This window comes from Pelodiscus sinensis, chromosome 19 (genome assembly GCF_049634645.1).
Source record: "Pelodiscus sinensis isolate JC-2024 chromosome 19, ASM4963464v1, whole genome shotgun sequence".
NCBI lineage: Eukaryota > Metazoa > Chordata > Testudines > Trionychidae > Pelodiscus > Pelodiscus sinensis.
This window is the reverse complement of record NC_134729.1, coordinates 21899090-21922362: the sequence shown is the minus strand read 5'-3', so window position 1 is coordinate 21922362 and position 23273 is coordinate 21899090. Positions and strand designations below refer to the sequence as shown.

Sequence of the window (23273 nt, the reverse complement as noted above, 5' to 3'; positions counted from 1 at the left end):
GGTCATTTTTCGACAGAAAAAATTAGTAAAAAAAAAAAATCCCAGCTGGGTCTAGTGATATGAATGGTGCCATACTGAGTTAGCAAGCACCGTATGGATTATCGTCTTTCCATGCTGATGGCTCAGACAACCACTAGCTACTTCTCTTCCAACCCCATTAAGCCAAACAGCAACAGTTTGAAAGAAAGACCAGCCGGCCAGTGCATTTCTGAGGCCCCATGGTCTTCCTAAACCTCACCTCCGTGGGTCACCACTTTCATGTAAGGTTTGATCATCTGCAGGTCAATGCGGTGTTCCTGCTCCCCGATGATCACCGTCCTCCAGAGTCTCCCATTGGCGGCACTGCCGTCTTCCACCGCCCCATCCCCAAATAGGTCTGCGCTGTTGCCCGGCATGTTCTTGGCGGTGGCCACGGGGGTATCATCTGGAAGAGGGAAAGTGGAAGCTCTGGTGAGCCTGGACAGAGATCTAAGGTGCATTTCTAAGCATCGCTGAAACGAAGGGCTGGTCTACACTGAAAACGTACAATGGTGACATAGGGTGTGAACAATCCCTCCAAGCAACACCGTTCAGATGACCTAGCCCCTGGCGTAGACAACACTAGGTAAATGGTACAATTCTTCTGTTCACTAAGGTACTGCCTCTCTAGGTGGATTAACTCCGATATTGGATGAATCCTTCACACCTCTGTGGTGACAAACTACACTGATGCATGACAGTGTTGCAGGTGCAGCCATGCTGCTGTATTCATAGAATCATAGAATACTAGGACTGGAAGGGACCTCGAGAGGTCATCGAGTCCAATCCCCTGCCCTCATGGCAGGACCCAGTACTGTCTAGACCATCCCTGATAGACATTTATTTAACCTACTCTTAAATATCTAAGGAGAGGACATGATAGCGGTTTTCAGAAAAGAGTGTCACGAGAAGGAAGGAGAAAACTTGTTCTCCTTGGCCTCTGAGGATAGGGCAAGAAGCAAGGGGCTTAAACTGCAGCAAGGGAGGTTTAGGTTGGACATTAGGAAAAAGTTCCTGTCAGGGTGGTGAAACACTGGAATAAATTGCCTAGGGAGGTTGTGGAATCTCCATTTCTGGAGATATTTAGGAGCAGGTTAGCTAGACATCTATCAGGGACTCTAGACAGTACTCTAGCCATGAGGGCAGGACAATGGACTTGATGACCTCTTGAGGTCCCTTCCTGTTCTAGTGTTCTATGATTGTATGATATAACCCTGACCTTACTAAAATGGGTGAACTGGAGTGCCGGGTAGTAGATGAGGCCATTGATAATAATACCGCTCCGCACTGGTTGGGGAGGGGTATTATGTTGCAAGAAGGCATGGAGTCAAATACAATACAACTCTTAAATGACTCAAACAGTACCATGGAATCTCTATGGCTATGTCTAGACTGCAGGCTTCTTTCGAAAGATGCTCTTTCAAAAGCATCTTTCGAAAGAGCATCTTTCGAAAGATCGTGTCTAGACTGCAGGCGGATCTTTCGAAAGAAAAATCCGCTTTTTCGAAAGAGAGCACCCAGCGAGTCTGGATGCTCTCTTTCGAAGACGGCCTCTTTACATTGAAGAACGCCTTCCTTCGAAAGAGGAACTTTCGAAGGAAGGCGTTCTTCCTCGTGAAACGAGGTTTACCGCCATCGAAAGAAAAGCCGCGTTCTTTCGAAATAATTTCGAAAGAACGCGGCTTGAGTCTGGACGCAGGGGAAGTTTTTTCGGGAAAAGGCTACTTTTCCCGAAAAAACCCCTGAGTCTGGACACGGCCTATGGGTGGAAATTCCATGGCTGAATAATAGGAAAATAGCAGTAGGAATATACCACTGATCACCTGGCCTGCATGCTGAGTATGAAACGCTCAGGGAGATCAGAAAGGCTACCAAAGCAGAAAACCCAATAATAATGGGGGATTTCAACTATCCCCTTAGGCCTGGTCTACACCAGGACCGTAGTCCAAAATATCCCTTCTGCCCCCCCCCCCCCCAAGTTCAAATTAGTAAGCATCCACACTACCAAGCACGTTATTTCAGAATAACGGGCCATGGAATTCAAACTCTGCACTCCTGCTTTTCATCAGGAATAATGCTAAGTCCAAACTTGTACGTCTGAAATAACATTAGTGTGGAGGCTCTGGTGCCATTAATTTGAACTAATTAGTCTCCAGGAGGCTCTGGGTCTGACGGAGCGTGTCCACATTAATGGAGCCTGCCTCAGATGACGTTCCATTCTTCCCTGTAGTGAGGACATGCTAGTTTGAATTTGTTAAATCAGGAGTACATAAGTCAAATGTAGTAAATTTGAAATAATTTCCTAGTGTAGCCATGGCCTTCTTGACGTGGAACATGTCTCCTCAGGATGGGCCACAGCAATGCAATTCCTAGACACCATTAATGATTGCTGATTGAAGCAGCTAATCCTGGAACTCACAACGGAGGAGGCAATTCTTTCTTTAGACCTAAATGGCACACAGGATCTGGTTCAAGAGGTGAATGTAGCTGAACACTCAGTAATAGTGACAATAATGTAATTAAATTGAACATCCGCGCACGCGTGCATGTGTGTGTGTGTTTGTGTGTGTGTATGTGTATGTGAAACACCAAAGAGACACACCACAGTAGCATTTAACTTCCAAACAGAGAACTGCACACAAATGAGAGTGGCTCATTTAATGGCAGTCACAAGAGTGAAATGCCTGCAAATTGCATGATTTAAAAAACACTACAACAAAGGCTTAATCTATATGGCTACCCCAAATTAAGAAAAAAAAAATCAGTAAGAGGATCAAAAAGTGCCACCATGGCTAAACAACACAGTAAAAAAGGCAGTGAGAGACAAAAGGAGAGCTTAAAAAAAAAAGGAAGTCAAATCCTACAGAAGAAAAAAGAAAGGAGTGTAAAATCTGGCAAGTGAAGTGTAAAAATATTCTTAAAAAGGCCAAAAAAGAATATGAAAAATAATTAGCAAATGACAAAAATGAACAGCAAACTTTTCTTTTAAGCACATCAGAATCAGGAAGTCCTCAAGAAAGACAAGGCCATCGCAGAGAAGCTAAATGAACTCCTCACATCGGTCTTCACTAGCTAAAGAGAGAGTCCCAAATCTGACCCTTTCTTTTTAGGTAATGGGTCTGGGGAAGTTTTGTCATTAGAGGAGGTTTTGGAACAAACTGATAAATTAAACAGTCCCTACAACTGGATGGGATTCACCCAAGGGTTCTGAAGGAAATCAGATCTGAAATTACAGAGCTATTCACGGCGGTCTATAACCTATCACTGAAATCAGCCTCTGTACCGGATGACTGGCAGATAGCTAATGTATTGCCTAATTTTTTAAAAGCGCTCCAGAGGCGATCCTAACAAGTCCAGGCTGGTAAACCTCACTTCAGTACCAACAAATTGGCTCAAATTTTAGTAAAGAACAAAATGATCAAACTCATACATGAGCACGTTGGGAGGAGTCAACTCAGCTTTCATAAAGGGAAATCATGCCTCACCAATCTACTAGAATGCTTTGGCGGGGTGGGCGGTGGAGCACCAGCAAACCTGTGAACAAGGGAGATCCAATGGATATTGTGTACTTGGACTTTCAGAAAACTTGGACATGGTCCGGGCTCTTAAGCAAAGTCATGGGGTAAGAGGAAAGACTCCTCATGAATCAGCAACCAGTTGAAAGATAGGGAACGAAGGGTAGGCATAAATGATTAGTTTTCAGAAGGGAGAGGGGTAAATAGTCATGTCCCCAGGCCTGCTGACAGAGGGCAGCTAAGGGAGTAACTGCCCAGGGACCTGGATGATTTCAAAGGACCAGGAGGGGCCCTGCCACTCAGGAGAGACTAGCATGCCTCCTCCTTGAGAGGTGGCAGACGGACACGGGTGGTTCTGGCTGTGCAGGACTCTGGTCGGAGCTGTTTCCTTCTACTCTGGTGAGTGTGTGAAGGCTTCTCTTAAAGTGCCTTGTTTCTTAGATTTCCCCAGCAGCCAGCTCACACAATGTCTCTCTCTCTCTCTTTCTCTCTCACACACACACAGGCCTGTCTCTCACACACCCTATTGTTCCTTCTCTCTTTCTCTCATCACCACCCATCTCCCACTGTCCAGTCTGTCTCTACCTCTTACACACACACATTGTCCTGTCTTGTGTCACCCTCACCTCCCAACACATATTTGTATTGATTGTTGTTGTTACTCCTCGGGACTTTCTGCAACACACAGCTGCTCTCTGCCATCGTATTGTTTTTAAGTGTGCCATTTTAGTGTTTTGGTTGGTCTGTGCATGTTGTAACTTTTATTTCTCCTAGGCTTAAATGTAATCTTTTGAGTAGTGAGTTCTACCAGGCCTCAGCTGTCCTAGCTGGAGTGATTATCCCTAGGGTCATTTAAAAATATGCATTTTATTTAGTTTTTTTGTTTCTCCTGGTGGTGCACATCTGCACATGCCTCAGTGCACAGAACAAAATGTGGTCTGCATGTGGATGGAAAAAAATAAGATGGAACATGCTGGCAGTGCAAATATCATAGGGGACCCATTGTCTATTCTGCCACGGGCCTGGAATTACTGTCCATGGCCCTGGGTGTCCCCAGAGGGTCTGTACTGGGACCAGTGTTGTTTGTCACATTAATAAGTGATCTCGAAAAAGGAGTACACAGTGAGTTGGCAAAGTCTGCAGACTAAGCCGACTGTCATGTGTCACAAAGGGAATTCACAAAACCGGGTGGCTGGGCAACACACTGACAGATGAAAGTCAATGTTGGTAAATGCAAAGTAACATACACTGAGAAACATAATTCCAACTCTATGTACAAAAGGATGGGGTCTAAGTTAGCTGTTTCCATTCACGAAAGAGAGCTTAGAGTCACTATAGCTAGTTCTCTGAAAACATCCCCTGAATGGGCGTGGACAGTCAAACAAGCCAGCAGAATGTTAGGAACCATTAAAAAAAAAGAGATAGATAATAAGATAGAAAGAATCATCATTCTACTATACAAATCCATGGTACGCCTTAAATACGGAGTGCTGTTCTGGTAGCCTTGTTTCAAAAAGGATATTGTGGTGGGGTGGACTAGTCCCCAAGGCCCACTGCTGGAAGCTAGAGGCCTTACTGCACCCCGCCGTAGGGTGAAGAGCAGAAGAGAGGTCCTCCACGCAGGATAGAGTGGCCACAGCAGAGGCAACCAATCAGGGCCCAGCAGGCTGATATAAAAGAAGCTGCTGGGCCAGGGCCTGCCAGTTCCTCACTGGAGCTTGACCCAGCCAGATCTGAGCTCTGACTGGGAGGACTGCAGCACCTCGGACAGTGCCGAGTGTAAGCTGAACTTTAGACCTGGTTAAGACCCGGGTCCAGAGGCAGAAGACTAGCCACAAAACGTTATGCAACCTGAGACAGGGTGTATCAAGAGCCAGGGAGCAAGGTAGCAGCAGACACTAGAGACTCATAGCAGGCAACTGCTACTTACACGGACCCTGGGCCAGGACCCGGAGGAGTGGGTGAGTCTAGGACCTCCCCACCTGCAGCAAGGAGGTATGAAACCCCCCTCTAGAACTGCTGGGCTGAAAATTGCAGATGTAGCCTTGGCCTCTAAGAGGCGCTCACGGCAAGTGACCCCTTTATAGATATATTAGAATTGGAAAAAGTCCAGCGAAGGGCAACAAACATGATGAGGGGTTTGGAGCAGCTTCCCTAGAAAGAGAGATTAAAAAGACTGGAACAAAATACAGGACTATGTAACACTTTAAAGACTAACAAGATGGTTTATTAGATGATGAGCTTTTGTGGGTCAGACCCACTTCCTCAGATCAAATAGTGGAAGAAAATATCATGGATGATAGGCTCTGTGACAGTTTTCCCCACCCATGCCTTATGAGAATTGGCTTGCGAATATGAATATGCATAACTTGAAGATGCTTTATGTAAAACAGGCCATGTAACCTATCAACTTTTCAGATGCAGCCTGCTGAATTTGTGCATCCTATTTTTGTGCATGGATCATTCTTGCATGTGAAGTTAGAAATATGAAGTGTGAATCTGTTCATAGTTCTAAATGTGTTAATGAGGACCATTAGTCATACTTCAGGAATTTAATGATTCAGTAATCAAATCAATGACTTGGGAATGGCCTTGTTTGTCCTGTAAGCTAAGACTGTGATTGGTCCTAGAAAGCCATGTGACTGTGCCACCTGGTACTTGAATCCATCTTGAACCTGGTATTTTTCCATGGGGACAGGGGTGTGTGTGTGTGTGTGCCAAACAAAGGATTCACACTCTGGGGGAAAGTCTATTTAAGCAATGGGAAGCCCTTTGTCTTCAGCTGGCTTTTGAAACTGCCTGGCCCACCCTAAGAAGACTGTCTGTCTCACCCTACGAAGATACAAAAGAACTCTGTCACACACACACACACACACACACACACACACTATCCAGTCTACTCACCTCCAGACACATACTTGTATTTATTGTTGTTATTCCTACTTGGTACTTCCTGCAATGCATAGCTATTCTCTGTCATTTTATTTTTTCAGAGGGTGCTATTTTAGTATTTTGACCAGTCTGTGTGGCTGCCAACAGCTGCCAACATGTGCCGTGCCGTCTGCCATTAGCGTGCCAAGGACAAACTGTGTATGAGGGAGCTCTCATCAGAGCCGGGGCTCAGCAAAGCGGAGTCAAAAGAAAGAGGGTTGAAAGCAATTCAAGACAAGCACCCAGACCCAGCAAAATCCCCTCCAAGTTCACCTTTTACCTACCTTCCCATTCCAGTTCATTCCCATTGCCCAAGAACTCCAGGGAGTCCGTCTCATCCGGGGTTTCGATGTCATCCACATTAATGTCCAGGTCGTCGGGCGTGTCCAGGAAGTCATCCGACAGGACGGAGCCCTCACTCTGGTCCAGGGAAATGTTGATTTCTGGGGCTATCAGCGTCTTGCGCTTCCGATGAGCCCCGTTAAAGTTCAAAGTGTTAGGGGGAGCTGCAAGGAAAGAGGAACGTAAGCAACTCAGCCAGATCCTGGCATATGAGCAGCAGCCTCCCACCCTTGTGCACTGCGGCATTTTAGCCCCATTTGAAAGGGGGGTTAAACTGAGGCACAGAAATGTTAAGCCCGTGCCCAAGCCAGGAGTGGAATGCAGGTGTCCTGAGTCCCAGCTCTCTGTTCTAATGAGGCCAAACGCAGCTCCATGTTGGAGGGGCTCCCAAAGTCGGGAATTATTACATTCCACCTTCCTTGCCAAGCTGGGCAAGTTATTAAGCCTGAACTTTCTCTGCTCAAAAGTCTCCGTTCCATTCAGAACATTTGCACTAATATAGGCCGTGTCCAGACTCAGGGGTTTTTTCGGGAAAAGTAGCCTTTTCCCGAAAAAACTTCCCCTGCGTCCAGACTCAAGCCGCGTTCTTTCGAAATTATTTCGAAAGAACGCGGCTTTTCTTTCGATGGCGGTAAACCTCATTTCACGAGGAAGAACGCCTTCTTTCGAAAGTTCCTCTTTCGAAGGAAGGCGTTCTTCAATGTAAATAGGGCTTCTTCAAAAGAGAGCATCCAGACTCGCTGGGTGCTCTCTTTCGAAAAAGCGGATTGCTCTTTCGAAAGATCCGCCTGCAGTCTAGACGCGATCTTTCGAAAGAGGCTCTTTCGAAAGATGCTTTCGAAAGAGCCTCTTTCGAAAGAAGCCTGCAGTCTAGACATAGCCATAGTGCCTTTCATTTTTTAAAAAAGGCATTAACTAACTGAGCTTCACAAGCCCCCCAAAACAGGTTAGAAGCACAACCACCATCTTATGGAAGGGGAAACTGAGGCACAGAAAGTCCTGTGTCCACTAAGAAGGAAAGTGAGGCTGAAAATGCTGTTAAAACATGAATAACACTAGACCGTTTGGGGCTGATGATGCTAGAACCCGTGTTTGAGCCTAGTTAAGAAGCTGGATGATTGTTTCCATGCTTTGTTCTCTGGAACCCTGGCACTGACCGATTGGTGATGGTGGTTGGCTGACCCCCACACCTCCCAGAGATGGGGTATTTATTTTTATCATTGTATGATTCTTAGAATACTAGAACTAGACGTGACCTTGAGAGGTCATCAGGTCCAGCCGCCTGCCCTCACGGCAGGACTAAGCACCTTCTATTCTAGATCAGTGTTTCTCAACCAATGGCACGAGTCCCCCTTGGGGGTACACAAAAGAAGTCTGGGGGTACGTCAACACAACTGAAATTGGGAGAAAATGGAATTTTTGTTTTAAGTTTTACAGCGCTTTATTATTTTTGTACTTTTTACACCCAAAATTTTCATCGCCCACCAGGCTACGATTAAATTGTTTACACAAATGTGTTGCAATGGTAGAAAAAATGTTGTGTGTCTGAAAACTGTAGGTACTGGGGGTACTTACAATTTTTTTAAAGGGGTACTTTATAAAACAAAAAGGTTGAGAAACACTGTTCTAGATCATACCTGATAGATGCCTCTCTAAGCTGCTCTTAACTATCTTCAATGATGGAGATTCCACAACGTCCCTAGGCAATTTATTCCAGTGTTTCACCACCCTGACAGTTAAGAAGTTTTTCCTAATGTCCAATCTAAACCTCCCTTGCTGCAATTTAAGCCCATTGCTTCTTGTCCTATCATCAGAGATTAAGAATAATAATTTTTCTCTCTACTCCTTGTAGCACCTTTTTAGGTACTTGAAAGCAGCTATCATGTCCTCTCTCAGTCTTCTCTTTTCTACACTAAACAAACCCAGTTCTTTCAGTCTTCCCTCATAGGTCATGTTTTCTAGATCGTTCATCATTTTTGTGGCTCTTCTCTGGACCGTCTCCAATTTCTCCACATATATTTGAAATGTGGTGCCCAGAACTGGACACAATACTCCAACTGAGGCCTAACCAGCGCAGAGTAGAGCGGAAGAATGACTTCTTGGCTGTGTCTAGACTGGCATGAAGTATTTCCACAAAAGTGCATCTAGACTGGCACGGATGTTTTTGCGCAAAAGCATCCGTGGCCAGTCTAGACGCAATTTTGTGCAAGAAAGCCCCGATAGCCATTTTAGCCATCGGGGCTTTTTTGCGCAAAACAGTTCTTCCCTGTCTACACTGGCCCTCTTGCGCAAGTATTCTTGCACAAGAGGGCTTTTTCCCGAGTGGGAGTGTGAAAATATTTGCGCAAGAAGCACTGATTTTGTACATTACAAAGTCAGTGCTCTTGCGCAAATTCAAGCGGCCAGTGTAGACAGCTGGCAAGTTTTTGCGCAAAAGCAACTGCTTTTGCGCAAAATCATGCCAGACTAGATGCACCCCTTGTGTCTTGCTCACAACACTCCTGTTAATGCCTTCCAGAATCACGTTTGCTTTCTTTGCAACAGCGGCACACTGTTGACTCAAATTTAACTTGTTGTCCACTATAACCCATAAATCCCTTTCTGCCGTACTCCTTCCTAGACAGTCATTTCCCATTCTGTATGTGTGAAACTGATTGTTCCTTCCTAAGTGGAAGCACTTTGCATTTATCCTTATTAAACTTCATCCTGTTTACCTCAGACCGTTTCTCTTGTTTGTCCAGATCATTTTGAATTTTGACCCTATCCTCCAGAGCACTTACAACCCTTCCCAGCTTGGTATCATCTGCAAACTTAATTGTATCATCTATGCCATCATCTCATTGATGAAGCTATTGAACAGAACTGGTCCCAAAACAGACCCCTGAGGAATCCCACTTGTTATACCTTTTCAGCAGGATTGTGAACCGTTAATAACTACTCTCTAAGAACGGTTATCCTGCCAGTTATGCACCTACATTAGAGTAGCCTCATCTAAGTTGTATTTCCCTAATTTATTGCTAAGAACATCATGCGAGACCATATCAAATGCCTTACTAGAGTCTAGGTATACCATGTGCACTGCTTCTCCCTTATCCACAAGACTTGTTATCCTATCAAAGAAAGCTATCAGATTGGTTTGACATGATTTGCTCTTTACAAATCCATGCTGGCTGTTACCTATCACTTTATTGTCTTCCAGATGTTTGAAGATGAATTCCTTATTTATTTGATACATCATCTTTCCTGGTGAAGTGAATTAAACATCAGCCTGTGATGAGGGAATACCTGTGGTCTCAGTCTGGCTCTGCCACTGATTTCCATGCAGGACCTTTGCCCTGTCACTTGTTCTTGCAAATCCTTTCTATTAAGCTAAACATGCCTTTCTTCGCGTAGGAGAAATCTAACTTCAGCAGCCAACCCCAACGAAAGCTGCAGAGATCAAAGCACAGGGCTGAACAGAACAACTTTTACTGAATGGATAAACTAACCTGAGCAAGTGAAGGAACAAAGGTGTTTGGGGCCACTAATGTCACCATCTTTTTGTTTTATGCGTATGCAGCACCTAGCACAACGTACAGTGCCCAGTCCTAAAAACATAAGAACATAAGAATGGCTGTACTGGGTCAGACCAAAGGTCCATCTAGCCCAATAGCCTGCCTGCCGACAGTGGCCAGCACCAGGTGCCCCAGAGTGGGTGGACCGAAGACAATGATCAAGCGATTTGTCTCCTGCCATCCCTCTCCAGCCTCTGACAAACAGGGATATTTCTATCCCTTGGCTAATGGCCTTTTATGGACCTAACCTCCATGTAATTATCTAGCTTCTCATGAGTCCTGGCCCATGACTGGACTCCTAGCTGTCACAGCAATGCAAATATCACATATTAACAAGGATTGCTCTTGTGGATTCCTATCCTCTCCCTGTTAAACAAATGCTGAATAATATTCTGGCTGTGTTCAGGGAGGGAGCACAACCATTGTATTTGCTCTATTCCGTAGAATGAGGTGTGGCAAAGCTCCGTCAAATAATTGCAATGAGCTTTCCAGCCTGAACTCTGCTGTGCACTAAGTCAATTATGGCAGCAATTGCTCAGCTTATTAATGAGCATCTGGCTTTTCAAAATCTTCCTCCTGTTTTGCAGCAATTCATGTTGGCTGCGGGCTCAGCTGTGTCCCAGGCTGGGTGTCAGCTGGACGGAGGCTCTGGGATGTCCCACTCAACCCTCCCCAGGAAGTCGGGGTAGGAGTCAATGGGTGTCCATGGCGCCTGTGGAAATTCTTCTTCCCCCCCGCTTGTCGTGAATCTGCAACACTCGCATGTTGTTCTCGGTTTGGCAAGATTTTTTGCGCAAGACTTGAAGGTGTGAAAGTAGAAAGAATTATACTGTAAGAGAAAGATGAATTATGCTGTAATAATTGAGTAAGTTGAAGGAATACTGTTAGTCTCTGAACAGGAAGAAGAAAACGTATGTTAATGTTGGTTGTAGGTATGCAGATCAGAGTGCTAGCCAGGAAGGCCTGAGATAATAGGAAAAGGAACATTAGGTATTAGGCAGAAAGTAATTGAGATAACCAGGGAGATATGGACAGGAGATTGCTGTGTGCTTGATGTGGAAATGAAGATACTTGACTAGTCTCATACTAATCATGTGAAGTTTTGCCACTTTTTAATCTTGTTAAGTTGGCTTTCTTTTGACTGCATAAATCTAAGGAGTTTGAGCCTTGCATGGTACTCACATTTTCTGGGTGCATTTAGCAGAGCAGCTTTGCTAATAGAGTGGCCTGACAAATCTGAGTGAGTCCTGTCTGACTTTGACAAAGGGAATTTGGCCCAACCTGCTGCCCAGTAAAATGCCCTCTCCCAAGCCCAGCGAGGCCAATCTGATACTTACAGGACGTGTGCTCGTCTTCTGTGGGGATGCCCAGGGAGTCCATGCCTGTCTCTTCCGGGAGGGGTCTGCCAGTCAGCCGAAGCAAAGGGTCCAGAGGCCCAGGTGCGGACGCAAAGAGGGCACAATTAGCAGGACTTGCCACTATTAAATCCATTCATCCCAGTGCCCTGGGGTTTGCAACAATTATCTTTACCATCGTATTTACCAATCCCACCGTTCCAACTCAAGGTACATCACCATTGGAAAAAGCCACCCACCCACTCCAACACCAAACAGGACAGAATCAGATTCACATGTCAATTACACCTGCAGGGCTGACCCTACCATGAGGCCAACTGAGGTGACTGCCTCAGGTGCCAGACTGTTGGTGGGGAGGGGAGTGTTACTGGGACCCAGAGGGTGTGTCTTGACTACACCTCTTTGTTGACAGAGAGATGTAGATTAGGCATGTCGAAATTGCTAATGAAGCCTGGATTTAAATATCCGGTGTTTCATTAGCATAAACATGGCTGCCGCTTTTTTTTCAAAACGGAGCTTTTTCGAGGCAAAAATGGCAGTCTAGATGCGGATTTGTCGAAAAGAAACCCTTTTTTGACAGATCCCGTAAACCTCATTTTTGAGGAATACAGGATCTGTCGAAAAAGGCTTTATTTTCCACAGATCTGCGTCTAGACTGCTGTTTTGTTTCCAAAAAGCTCCGTTTAGGAAAAAAAGCGGCAGCCATGTTTATGCTAATGAAGCGCCGGATATTTAAATCCCGGCTTCATTAGCAGTTTCGATGTGCTTGATTTGCATCCCTCTGTCGACAGAGGGATGCAGTCTAGACATAGCCAAAGTGTAGAAAATTATGTCTGCTGCTGGTGCATATGTAGGGAGAAGAGCAGTCCCATGAGAGCAGTAAAACAAGAAGAAGGCAGAATTGAGACCTTTCAAAGTTTTGGCCCACGTGAGGAGGCATGGGGGCATCATTTGAGCTCCCCACCTCAGATGCCAAAATGTTGTGGGCCAGCCCTGGCCGCCTGCCACCCTGCTTCCTAGCAAGAGCACAGTTCCCTGGGGTTGCAAAGGAGCAAATTGGAAAACGGTCATAGGTGCCAAAAGCTCTGAAGTGCACCCCAAAAGGGGCAAGAGAAGACAATGGGACCTGTTGCATGTCCAAAGGAAGTAGCTGCTGAAGGACACCAGGAAGGGCTCTGGAGTGAGAGAGACCTCATCCAAGACTGGATCAAAATAAATCTAAGGCTTGAGAACAACAAACCTACTTTGGCCGACCCTGGCTGCCGGCAGGGCCGTAGGGTAGGCAAAGGCCTTCAGGGGTTTAGGGCCTGGGTGTATCAGAAACTTCTGAAGCTAAAATTTGCTGCTGAAATCATAGAATCAAAGAACACTAGAACTGGAAGGGACCTTGAGAGGTCATCAAGTCCAGCCCCCTGCCCTCATGGCACCCTCTAGATCATCCCTGACCGGTGTCTGTCTAACCTGCTCTTAAATCTCTCCAGTGATGGAGATTCCGCAACCTCCCCAGGCAACTTATTCCAATGTTTAACCACCCTGACAGTTGGGAAGTTTTTCCTAATGTCCAACCTAAACCTCCCTTGCTGCAGTTTAAGCCCCTTGCTTCTTGTCCTAAATATGAAGCTGCTGTTCAGTTGACTTTGCCTTATGCACGGTGCCGCACGCCCCATGGAGTGATTGGTCTTCCCAGGGCAGATGCTCTGAGAGCACCACGGGAAAATGTACCAGTTCTACACCCGTTCTCTAATGCACCTTTGGGCCCAAGTGCATTTCAACCGGACAGACCAGCGGCACTGAGTCCATGGAACCGACAGGTGGTTTGCCTGGGAACAACCTAATCAACGTCCATTTATTTTTATAGCATTTTGCATCGCCAGGTGCTTCAGGAACGACCTCTATAAACCCCCCTGCCACCGAGCACATCGCCGTGAAATGCAGCCACTTCTGGGTGGACGCAAGGCAGCAGCCAGACACAGAGCTGCCACCCAGCAAGGAGAGTGGATGTTTTAGCCAAGGGCGCTACTAGAGGTATCATAGAATAACTGTTTAATTGGCTAACCAATGAGCATGAGCATATCAGTTACCGCAACTGTTACATATCAGCTCCCTGCCCCACTCCCAGGGAGCTGCCTACCCACTCGCGCTTTATCAGAGCCCACAGCATGGGGTGGCAGCCAGCTCCCTGGGGGCCAGGTAGAAGCTGGGAGCTGGGTGCGGGGCTGGGAGCCAATATGTGCTGAGAAACAGCTTAAAAACCAGCTTCTGGCACGCACCAGCTCCCAGGGAGTTGGCTGCAGGTGGGAGCCGGTGCATGCCGGGGGGCTGGCTGTGCTGCCGGCTCTGTAGTACAAGCTTTACACATGAGGAACCTCCCCAGTGGGAAACCCTCATTTCTCATCCTCCGAAATCTCCCCTTTGCCAGACATACAGATGGGCTGTTGACAGACAGGGGAGCCCAGCAGAGCTGCTGCTGCTGGCAGACCTGTTCCCTCCCCTGGTTGGCGGATTCTTGCAGGGAGGGATTCTTTGGTCATTCTCACTATTGCACGGTACCGGACGCCCTTGTTTCCTTGTCCATTTTGGTCAATTTCACCGTCACAGAATTAAAAAAATCACAAACGTTGCGATTTTGAATATTTCAGTTGGAAATCTTGTGGCGCTGTCATCGTAGGACTCCTGAGCCACAAAGAAATCACAGGGGGTAGGGGAGGGTTTTCTTACTTCCGCGCTGCTGCAGGTGGCAGTGCTGCCTTCAGAGTTGGGTGCCCAGCCAAGAGCCCCTGGCTGCCGGAGCACCCCCCCCCACACACTGACCCCCACTGCCGCCAGGGACTCTCCCCAGCAGACCCGCTGCAGCCCAGGACTCCCACATTCCGCATGGGCCGTGTGATGACTACACCTGGATGGGACCATGGTGCTATTTTTAGCACCACCACCCCGGCCCAGGATCAGCTGCACTATTGCTCCGGCAGCAGTCCTGGAACATGGGGCAGCCACCCATGGGAGCGGCTGCGGCTGCGGCTGCGGCTGCGGCTGCGTGGAGTCTGCTGGGCCCAGGACTGCAGACTATTTTTAGTACCCCTGTATGGGCCCTAGCAGCCGCCAGGCAGCCACGGCCCCAGCTGCTCCCAGGGATGTGGCCATGTGCTGGGTGGCTGGAGCCAGGACTATTTTTAGTACCGTGTCCCAGGGAGTAGCTGGGGCCTCAGCTGCATGGCGGCTGCTAGGGCTGGGACTGCGGCTGGGGCCATGGTGCAATTTTTAGTACAAGGGCCCAGGCTTCAGCTCCTGGCTGTTGTGTCATGGCTGCCCAGCTGTTCCTGGGATGGGGCAGCCACCTGCCACATGGCCCCATGTCGCTGTGGCTGTGCAGCTCTGCTGAGGAGGTGGGCAGGTCTGAAATTTTTGGGTAGGACTGAAATTTTTCCTGAGAGGGAACCCCCTGCCTGTAGCCCATTCCCAGCCCCTGACCTCACAGAACAAGGCCACAGCCCCAGAAGCAAAGGTTTTCGGTTTCTGACATTCACTTCTCGCAGCCCTGTGGGCTGGAAAAGTCACTTTTCAGCAAGTGGGGTCCTGCTAGCGGGAGGGGCTGAAATCCCAAGGAAGAGGGAAGCGTTGCTTTCAGGGGCAAGTCACGGGGCTGGATTCTGCGCTAAGACACGCCGGTGCCGAGTCCTGCATCATTCCGAGGAAGCCAGCGGATCAACGCTGCTGTTAGCGAGATCAGAATCTGGTCCCCATCTGAGAAGCAACACTTCTCCCCCGTCCGTGTGTCGTCTGCCCAGCTGCACTACCCTGGCGGATGCTGCACGGTACTCTGAAGTCCATGATGCTGTGCCAAACTGCAGGCTGTGGTCCTTAGCCCTGGTGTCCACTAACCCAGACTAGAACTGGCGTTCCAGCTCTCTGAATATTGCATACCTGAGAGGAGGAGGGAGAGACTTTACACGATTTTGCAGCTCCCATTGGCTGGTTTCTGGCCAATGGGAGCTGTGTGTGAAGTACCCCTCCCCTCTCTGGGCTCACAGAGTTCAGAGCCACACCTGGCCCCTGCAGCTGGTGTAGGGGCATGGAAGACAGGGAGACTGGCTGATGAACCCACTGGGCTGCAGGAGCCACCCAGGTTACCACCTCCGGGCCAGAACCTGCCTCTGGCATCCCAGTCCCTCCCGCTCACAACCCCCTGCCTCCCTCCTGCATCCCTGCCCCTCTCAGACCATGCACCCCAATCTCCTACACACACCCCCGCACCTCAATCCCCTACACCGCCTCCTGCATCCCTACTCCTCCCAGACCCTGCATCCCAAGCCCCTATACGTCTCCTGCACTCCTGCCCCGAGTTCCAATTCCCTCCTTGACCCTGCACCCCCTCCTACACTCCTCTCCAGGTCACAGCCTCCTCCCACAACTTACACCCTGATCTCCTATCCCCGGTCACAACCCAGATCCCTGCAGCACTCCCCTGCACTCCTGCCCCAGGTCACAACCCCCTCCCTCATCCACGTCCTCCCAGAACCCACCCCCTCTCCTGCACGCCAGTCCCTTCCCCAAGCTCCCTTCGGCACCCACCCTCCATCACGATCATGGAAGAGCGCCGCCCTTGGCCACTTATCAAATTCTTGGAGTGGCCTCCCTCCATCAAAAATGATCGCCCGGCCCTGCACTAAGTGGTGCTTGGGAGGGGCTGGCGTAGGAAGCTTTGCAAGTTCGGGGACTGAGCCCCACAGAACGGGTCCATCTCAGAGCCACCTGGGGTCGTTCCACTGGGTCCATTCAAGCCAGGGGGACAGACTGCGCATGCCCCCCCAAACCTCCAGAGCCTCCCTGCGACCCGCCCACGCCGTCACAACTCCCTGTCAAATGAAAGGCGAGACACATTGAGATGAAGGGAGAATCCCCTTGGAGCCAGGCTGTTGTATGTTAATGAGGCTGTTGTATGTTAATGAGGCTGTTGTATGTTAATGAGGCACACTGGCCCTGCCTCCAAGGTCCGACACAATAGCCAGCAGACAGCGGTACCCTAAACTGGCAAGAAATAAGAATATTCCCAGAGCAGGGCAAAAAATCCACAGGGGACGGATGGAGACATCCCCACCCCCACCACACACACACACAGACACACAGACATGGACAGACACACCTGTTGCCTCCCTGTTCCCAGCTATTAGCGAGCCAGAGAAAAGTTATGCCTGGGAGGGGGAATAAGGGGCGGAAGGGGGGGGTGCTTTTAGGGTGCTTGGGCTTAGAGCGGGGGTGCTTCATCGGTATTCGTGACCTTCCACTCCCCCGAGTTACCTAGGATCATGCCCAGTGACCCCAACACACCCACCCTCCACACACGCACACACAGACACACACATACACGGACAGACACACCCATCCTCTGTGCATGCGTGCACACACACACACACACAGACATACCACACAGACACACACAAACAGATACCCCCTGCACTACACACACAGACATAGACACACACAGGCATGCACACAGACACACAGACAGACAGACAGACAGACACACTAACTAACTAACTAACTAACTAACTAACTAACTAACTAACTAACTAACCAACCTTCTTTCCTTCTTTCTTTTCTCCCTCTCTCTGACACAGAAAAGCCACTAGGCTTGGGTGTATCAAAATGCCCTTTGCCGGGGGGCTCGGGGATTTACCGTGCAGGTGAGGGATCTCAGAGCCTTTCCATTTAGCAATTCAGTCTGTCTAGTGGGGGGAGGGGGTGTCTTCCTTACCTTCCCGAAGGATGCTTAGCCTGCTAACTCCTGGTTCCTAAGGCAAAGTCTTTCCTTGGATTTTCCTTCCCACACAGCTAGCTCGACCACCTGTCCCTTTTCTAGCATTTCCTCAATACAGCTGCTTTTCTAAGGGTCGTGGGCCACCATTTTGCTCGGCACTGATCAGCTGGTGGCCAGTGGCACCGTATAAGGCCCGTGCTGTCAGGCAGCGAACAGCCTGAGTCTCTCTGCGCGGTGATTAGATGGATGCCGGGGACACAGTGAGCATGCTCCTGCCTCCACCCCCCCGGCCTCGCCACAGCATCACTGCAGGACCGGAGTCACACAAGCAGCAGAGCCAAACTGTAGCCAGGAGATTAAACCTTCCGGGAAGGGAGGCGGGCTCTCCTCTACTTGGATCCTTCCCTGCCTGCATGACGGAGCCCTGCCCTGCGGTGCAGCCGCGGGGACCTCCCCTTTGCGAGCAGGGACCAGGAAACTCATCCCCTGAACCGGCTGCCCACGGGGAACGTTCGGGCCCTGCAAGGGGCTGAATTCGCTGGGATCTTCGTGGAGATGCCGTGGGAGCCAGATGGGTGAATGGCAGCTGAGCAAATACAATTGCGCAGCACGTCGGCCGGCAGCGGGAACTGGGCTCAGCCTCGGGCCTGTGTGACTTGAGTTCTCAGGTGAAACGAGCTTCACATGCAGACGCCCACGCCGGCGGAATTCTGCCAGCCCGGCCGGGAGCGCACGTGGCAAGTGATTGGCTGGGTTGGGTCTTATTTAACATGAAAGACTTTCCCTGCTGAAGCCGCTGACCCACAGGAAAGTCAGCCGGGGGCCGCACACAAACTAGAATAAAAAACCCAACCAAACCCTCACGGAGGAGCAGAAAGACCCTCCCCACTTTCCCCTCACGCACCAGAGCCAAGAGGGGCCGGGGTGGGCGATTTTGTGTGCTCCAGCCCCACAGGAGGGTGGCAGGGGCTGAGCACCAGTGCAGCCTCCCCAGTGCTGGTGTGGGAGCCCTGGGCCTGGATCCAGGCAAGCCAGGGGCCACACCGGGCCTCCAGGCCTTATGTTCCCCACACCGTCCTATGCAATGGGGGGAGTGTGGGTTAATGGGCGGGCCTGGGGCGGGGGAAGGGGAGTTGGCATTCAGGACCCACTTCTGCTGATTTGCTGCACGGCCTGAGATATGTCACCTCCGTGCCCTGCGTTTCCTGGTGCGCGATACGGAACCGCCTTAAGATCTAAGGGTGAAACCGAATAGCCGTGTGATTATTATTAGCCAGCGAGTTTGCTGCAACTGAAACAAGAGAGCCTTGCGGCTCCCCGCACCGACGTAGCGGCGTGACCTAGTGGCTAGTGCACTGGCCTGGGACTCAGGAGACGTGGGCCTGTGGGCCACAGTTGTACAGCACCGTGCACAAGGGGGGCGGGGCGCCACGCGGCGCGGGTCCCAATCTTATCATTTGTCGTGGCTGCTGCCCGGTTGTGCAGCAGGTCTCCGGCTCGGGGCTAGCTTGCTTTCTCGGCTCTTTTGGGGCCCTGAAATAAGCGAGGGCGGTTCCCATCTTCTAGACGGGCTGAGTCTCACTCTTGTGTGCGGGGAGGCCGACACGCGGGCCCCAAGGAGCGGGGTGCCAGGGGCTGCAGACAACGGGGCTTAGATTCGCCCCACAGCTGGGCCTTGCCAGAACAGAGCCAAGCTGATCCGCCGACGGCCAGGCGCACAGGAGCGCTCAGACGACAGCTCGGCCTTGCCAAGGGACCGCCCGGAACAGCCCGACTCGCACAGTGGGCCCACTGTGCTGCGAACACAGGGGGGCTGTCGCGCCGGCGGTGGGAGTTCCGCCGCAGCTGGGTCCAAAGGATGGCAGCGTGAAAGGCAGCCTCACAGCCTTTGGGTACCAGCGCGCCTCCCCATTCAACAGCGCCAGCTGCATCCCCTCCTGGCGTGGAGCTGGGTCCCGGGGGAGCCAGGTGCTGGTGACAGGCTGAAGACTGGAGCCGGGGGAGGTGGGGTCTATGCAACATTGCAGATCGGGTGGGAGCAGAGGCACCTCTGTCCTTCTCTGTGTGGCTGTCTGACAGGTGTGGGGGAGGGGAAGGGGGGGAGGGTTGTCGTTAGGGCCCGATTCTGCAACTCATAAAGGCATCGTGTAGCACTGACTCGCCCGAGTCCTGCCATTGAATTCAATCAGGCCTCTGGGCTGTTCCCTTGAGTAAGCTGCTCAAAGAAGAGCTTGCGGGAGGCTTTCTTTGAGATGCTCCCTGCATCTTAGACGGGCGCTGGGGCACATGTAGCTCGGCTGTGACCATACTCCCCCCCGGTATCGGAGTGCCCAAAGGGGTGTGAGGGTGACAGGAGATTATTGCCACCGAAACGTTTTCGGAAGGGCAGCGGCATCCCTGCTTTCTGACCACTGCTTTGCCTGAGCGTTGCCAGAACCCGCCCCGTGACCCAATCGCCGCCAGGTAACGCTTCCCCTGCCGTTCGCCGCGGCTTTGCCAGAACCGACCTGGGAAAGTCCTCGTCTTGCCACTCCTCCTTCACGTCCACGTTCTCCATCCGCAGCGTGGCCTCCGTGGTGCCCATGGCGAGACGCTGGCGACGCTGGGTTTCACCTGCCGCGGGGTTTGGGCTGGAACAGGAGACACAAGCGCGTTGGCCCCCGGCGTAAAGCCGTCAGGAGCTGCAACCCATTCTCAGCCCCTTGCAGGGGCCCGGGGCTTTGGTGTGGTCTGTTCCAACGGCAGTCGCCATTTGGAAAACGTAGCTCCCGATGTGGGTCAGTGTGTGCATGTGCTTGTGTGTCTGTGTGTGTGTGAAGTGTTCAGTGGTGACGTGACTATAGAGCCTCTCTCCCTAAAGCACAGTGACTTTACAAATGCAGGAACCAGTGGGCGTGGTGTTGCGGAGATATGAATAAAAGCCATTCTGCTGAGCCTGGCGCGTAGGTTCCGTGTAAAACGTGACCACCGCACACGGCTTCTCAATCACCCGTTGTGACTCTCACGCACTGGTCCCCAGGGACCCACCATGTTCAGTGCATAGGCTCGCCGGTCAGGGTTTATCCTGCCGTACTAACAATGGTAACCGACACGCTGGGCAGTGGGAATGCAATGCAGGCTGAAAGGGCCACAACGCACGATCAGTTTCAGGCCATGGGGCAGCGTCACTTGTGTTCATTTTGCTCTCTCTGGTGGGTGCTGATGTTGCCTGTTGCACAGAGAAACGCCAGGGCGATGCTTTGTGCTGAGACCCGGTGAAGGGCTTGTTTCCAAAGGAAGGCGTAGGAGGCCTTCTGGGAGGAAGACACTGGTTCTTCGTCATGCAGGCAACACACCCGGGTTCGTCCTGTGGCTCTTGTCACATACTCTGAGTCCCGTTTTTATGAAAACAGATGTCACACCCATGGGGGGCCCGGCTGCGCATGGGGCTGGCTCGGCACTTGCTTCCATGTGGTTTGTACTGAGGCAACTCCACGGAGTCCAGTGCAGCCACTCGTGAGCCACGCCAGTGCAAGTGACGGCCAAAATCAGCCCCACGGGATCGACTTCTCCTTCCCATCTAGGCCTCTGGGCCGTGCTACGGGACTTTCAGAGTAGGGTTGCCGGATCCTTTCACAAAAAATACTGAACATGGTGGGGAAAAAATTGGTTGAGCAAAACAAAAAAAAGGGGGAGATGGGGATCCAAGTTATTGAACAAAAAAATACGTGCCCGGTATTTTCTGTTTTTTTTAATTGGACAAAGGCCGAAAATATCGGGCTGTCCAGGCCAATACCGGACACCTGGCAGCCCTATTTCAGAGAGACTGTGGCCGCCTCGCACGCTGTGATACAGCTGTCAGTGAGAGGACTATTCTTTATTCCTCGCATGCCTAAAGTCAGTAGGAGTCGAGCGTGGGCAAGACCCCTCCGTTGGCTGGATTTTATTCCCGTTGAACTCAATGGCTGCGGAGTGTAAAGGCACCAGGATTAGACCCTGGCAGCGCGAGGTTTCGGACGTTGCCCGCTCAGGAGAACAGTGGGCGCGGAAGGTGCTTGAATGTTCCGACCGCATCCAGATACAAACCCCATGTCTGCATGGGCAGGGACGGGCTAAACCGGGGCCTGTTTTGAACCCAGCGGGTCAGATCCCGGTCTCTGTTACACCCGCGGAAGGCCCGAGTGACCCGGCTACAGCCAACATTGTTCCTCCGGCCCACTCGATGCTGTTTGGGAAGCCGCTGCTCTGACCTGGCCTAAGCAGGCTTGTCCTACCTCAGCAGGGCCTCCATGATGAATGGGAGGGAGACAAGGCTCTGCCTGCAGGCTGCTTTCAGGGGCTGAGGCTCAGCAGATGGCTAGGGCTGTCCTGTGTTTCTATTTACTGCAGACATGGCCAGAGGTGGGAGTCAGCCCTGCGGGAGGCCGGCAAGGAGCTGTGTGGCGAAGGGTTACCGCGTTCTCCTCCCCTCTCCCTCTGCCCGCACGGCGCTTCCTGCATTACGTATTTTTCTTTCTCTTGGTGCATTGCCGGCTGCGCTGCCAGGGCAGGAGCATCTCTGTGCTAAGGGACGATTCCCGAGCGTGCAGGAATGAGCAATGCCCCAGGGCTCACACAGATCCCGGGCACGTAACTCCCCTTCCACAATCCCTTCACAGCACCCTGGAGAAAAACTAGCGTCGGTGTCTCCATCGCCAACCCCGCAGAATGGGAGCGCGGACGCCGCCGGGGACTTACCGTCTCTGCGTCTCCTCTTGCTACTGGGGAATAAAGGAGCTGTCGGCTGTATTCCAGCTTGGCATGCCTCCTCCAGTGGCAGCGGGCTCCTTAAGACATCCAGGACTGGCATAAAAATACTGCCGGGCCAGGCTGTCGCAGCTGGGGGACGGGGAGACGCATCAGGGCCGGCCGTGCGCTTTGGAAATGGATGGCAGCGGCTCGTCTTCTCTGAATGCTTCCCCCCCGCCGCTGCTCGCTCTGCCTCAGAGATACTGGATTATGTGCAGCTCACAGCTGGCTCAACCCCAGCTCCCTTCAGACAGCTAATTGCACCGCTTTTGTGTGCCGGGAAAGGAGGGGGGTGGGCGGGTGGAGAGCTCATGACGTAAAGTGCCCCCCCTCCTTTCAGAGCCACGGCTCCTCTGATTGGCTACAGAAGAGCAAATATCTCCACAGCTGCTTCCCTGGCATCCTGAGCATCCTCAGTAGGATCAGGCCCAGGAAGAGAGGGGCGGGGTGAGGCTGTTTAATGTGGAGCATCATTGGCTAAGGAAAGGCAAAGTGGAGTGGTCCAAGGCAGGGTCTCAGGACCAGTCTAACAGCACGGCCGTCCTCTGCACCTAGAAGAGAGGGTGCTCCTTGCTGCTGGGAGCTGGCGTGGGGCTGGCTGGGGGGGGGCTTTTGGGGAAGGGGGTGCAGGGCCCCAGAGGGGTTTGGAGGAGCTGAAAAGAATCGGCTTTGAGGAAGGGGGAGAAGGGGGAGGCAGGTCGGTGCAGACGCAGCCCAGGGCAGATGGCAGGTGGAAAGGCACCAGTGGAAGGCCTAGTCTGGGGGGTTTTCAAAGGGGTCTAGTGTGTCCAAACCCCGCTGTCAAGGGGCAGCCGGGGCCTGATTCCCTGCTGACACAAATCCCTGCTTCTCTTCCAGCCTTGCCTCAGGCTCCTGGGAGAGGCTGTGCTGAATGTCAGGGGTCCCTTCTGCCGGGCACACACCTGCCGATGAACCATTATTACGGCTGATTGTTTGTAGCCCTGTCGGGCCCTGGAGCCCCCGTCACAGACCAGGGTCCCTGGGCTGGACAGGCACCAAGACCAGAAGATCATCC

At 51.2% G+C, this 23273-nt stretch overlaps 1 protein-coding gene across 1 annotated transcript in view; it reads right to left on the bottom strand.

Annotated features, from left to right (window-relative positions):
• Positions 1-22549, bottom strand: part of ATCAY (ATCAY kinesin light chain interacting caytaxin) — a 47953-nt gene extending 25404 nt beyond the window's left edge. The window contains exons 1-5 of the mRNA XM_006135594.3: positions 22187-22549; positions 19978-20100; positions 11698-11762; positions 6749-6970; positions 239-424 (exon numbers count right to left, since the gene is read on the bottom strand). Of these exons, the coding sequence (XP_006135656.2) occupies positions 239-424; positions 6749-6970; positions 11698-11762; positions 19978-20054 (550 nt within the window). The 5' untranslated portion in view covers positions 20055-20100; positions 22187-22549. The remainder of the gene's footprint in view (positions 1-238; positions 425-6748; positions 6971-11697; positions 11763-19977; positions 20101-22186) is intronic.
• Positions 22550-23273: the final 724 nt, after the last annotated feature.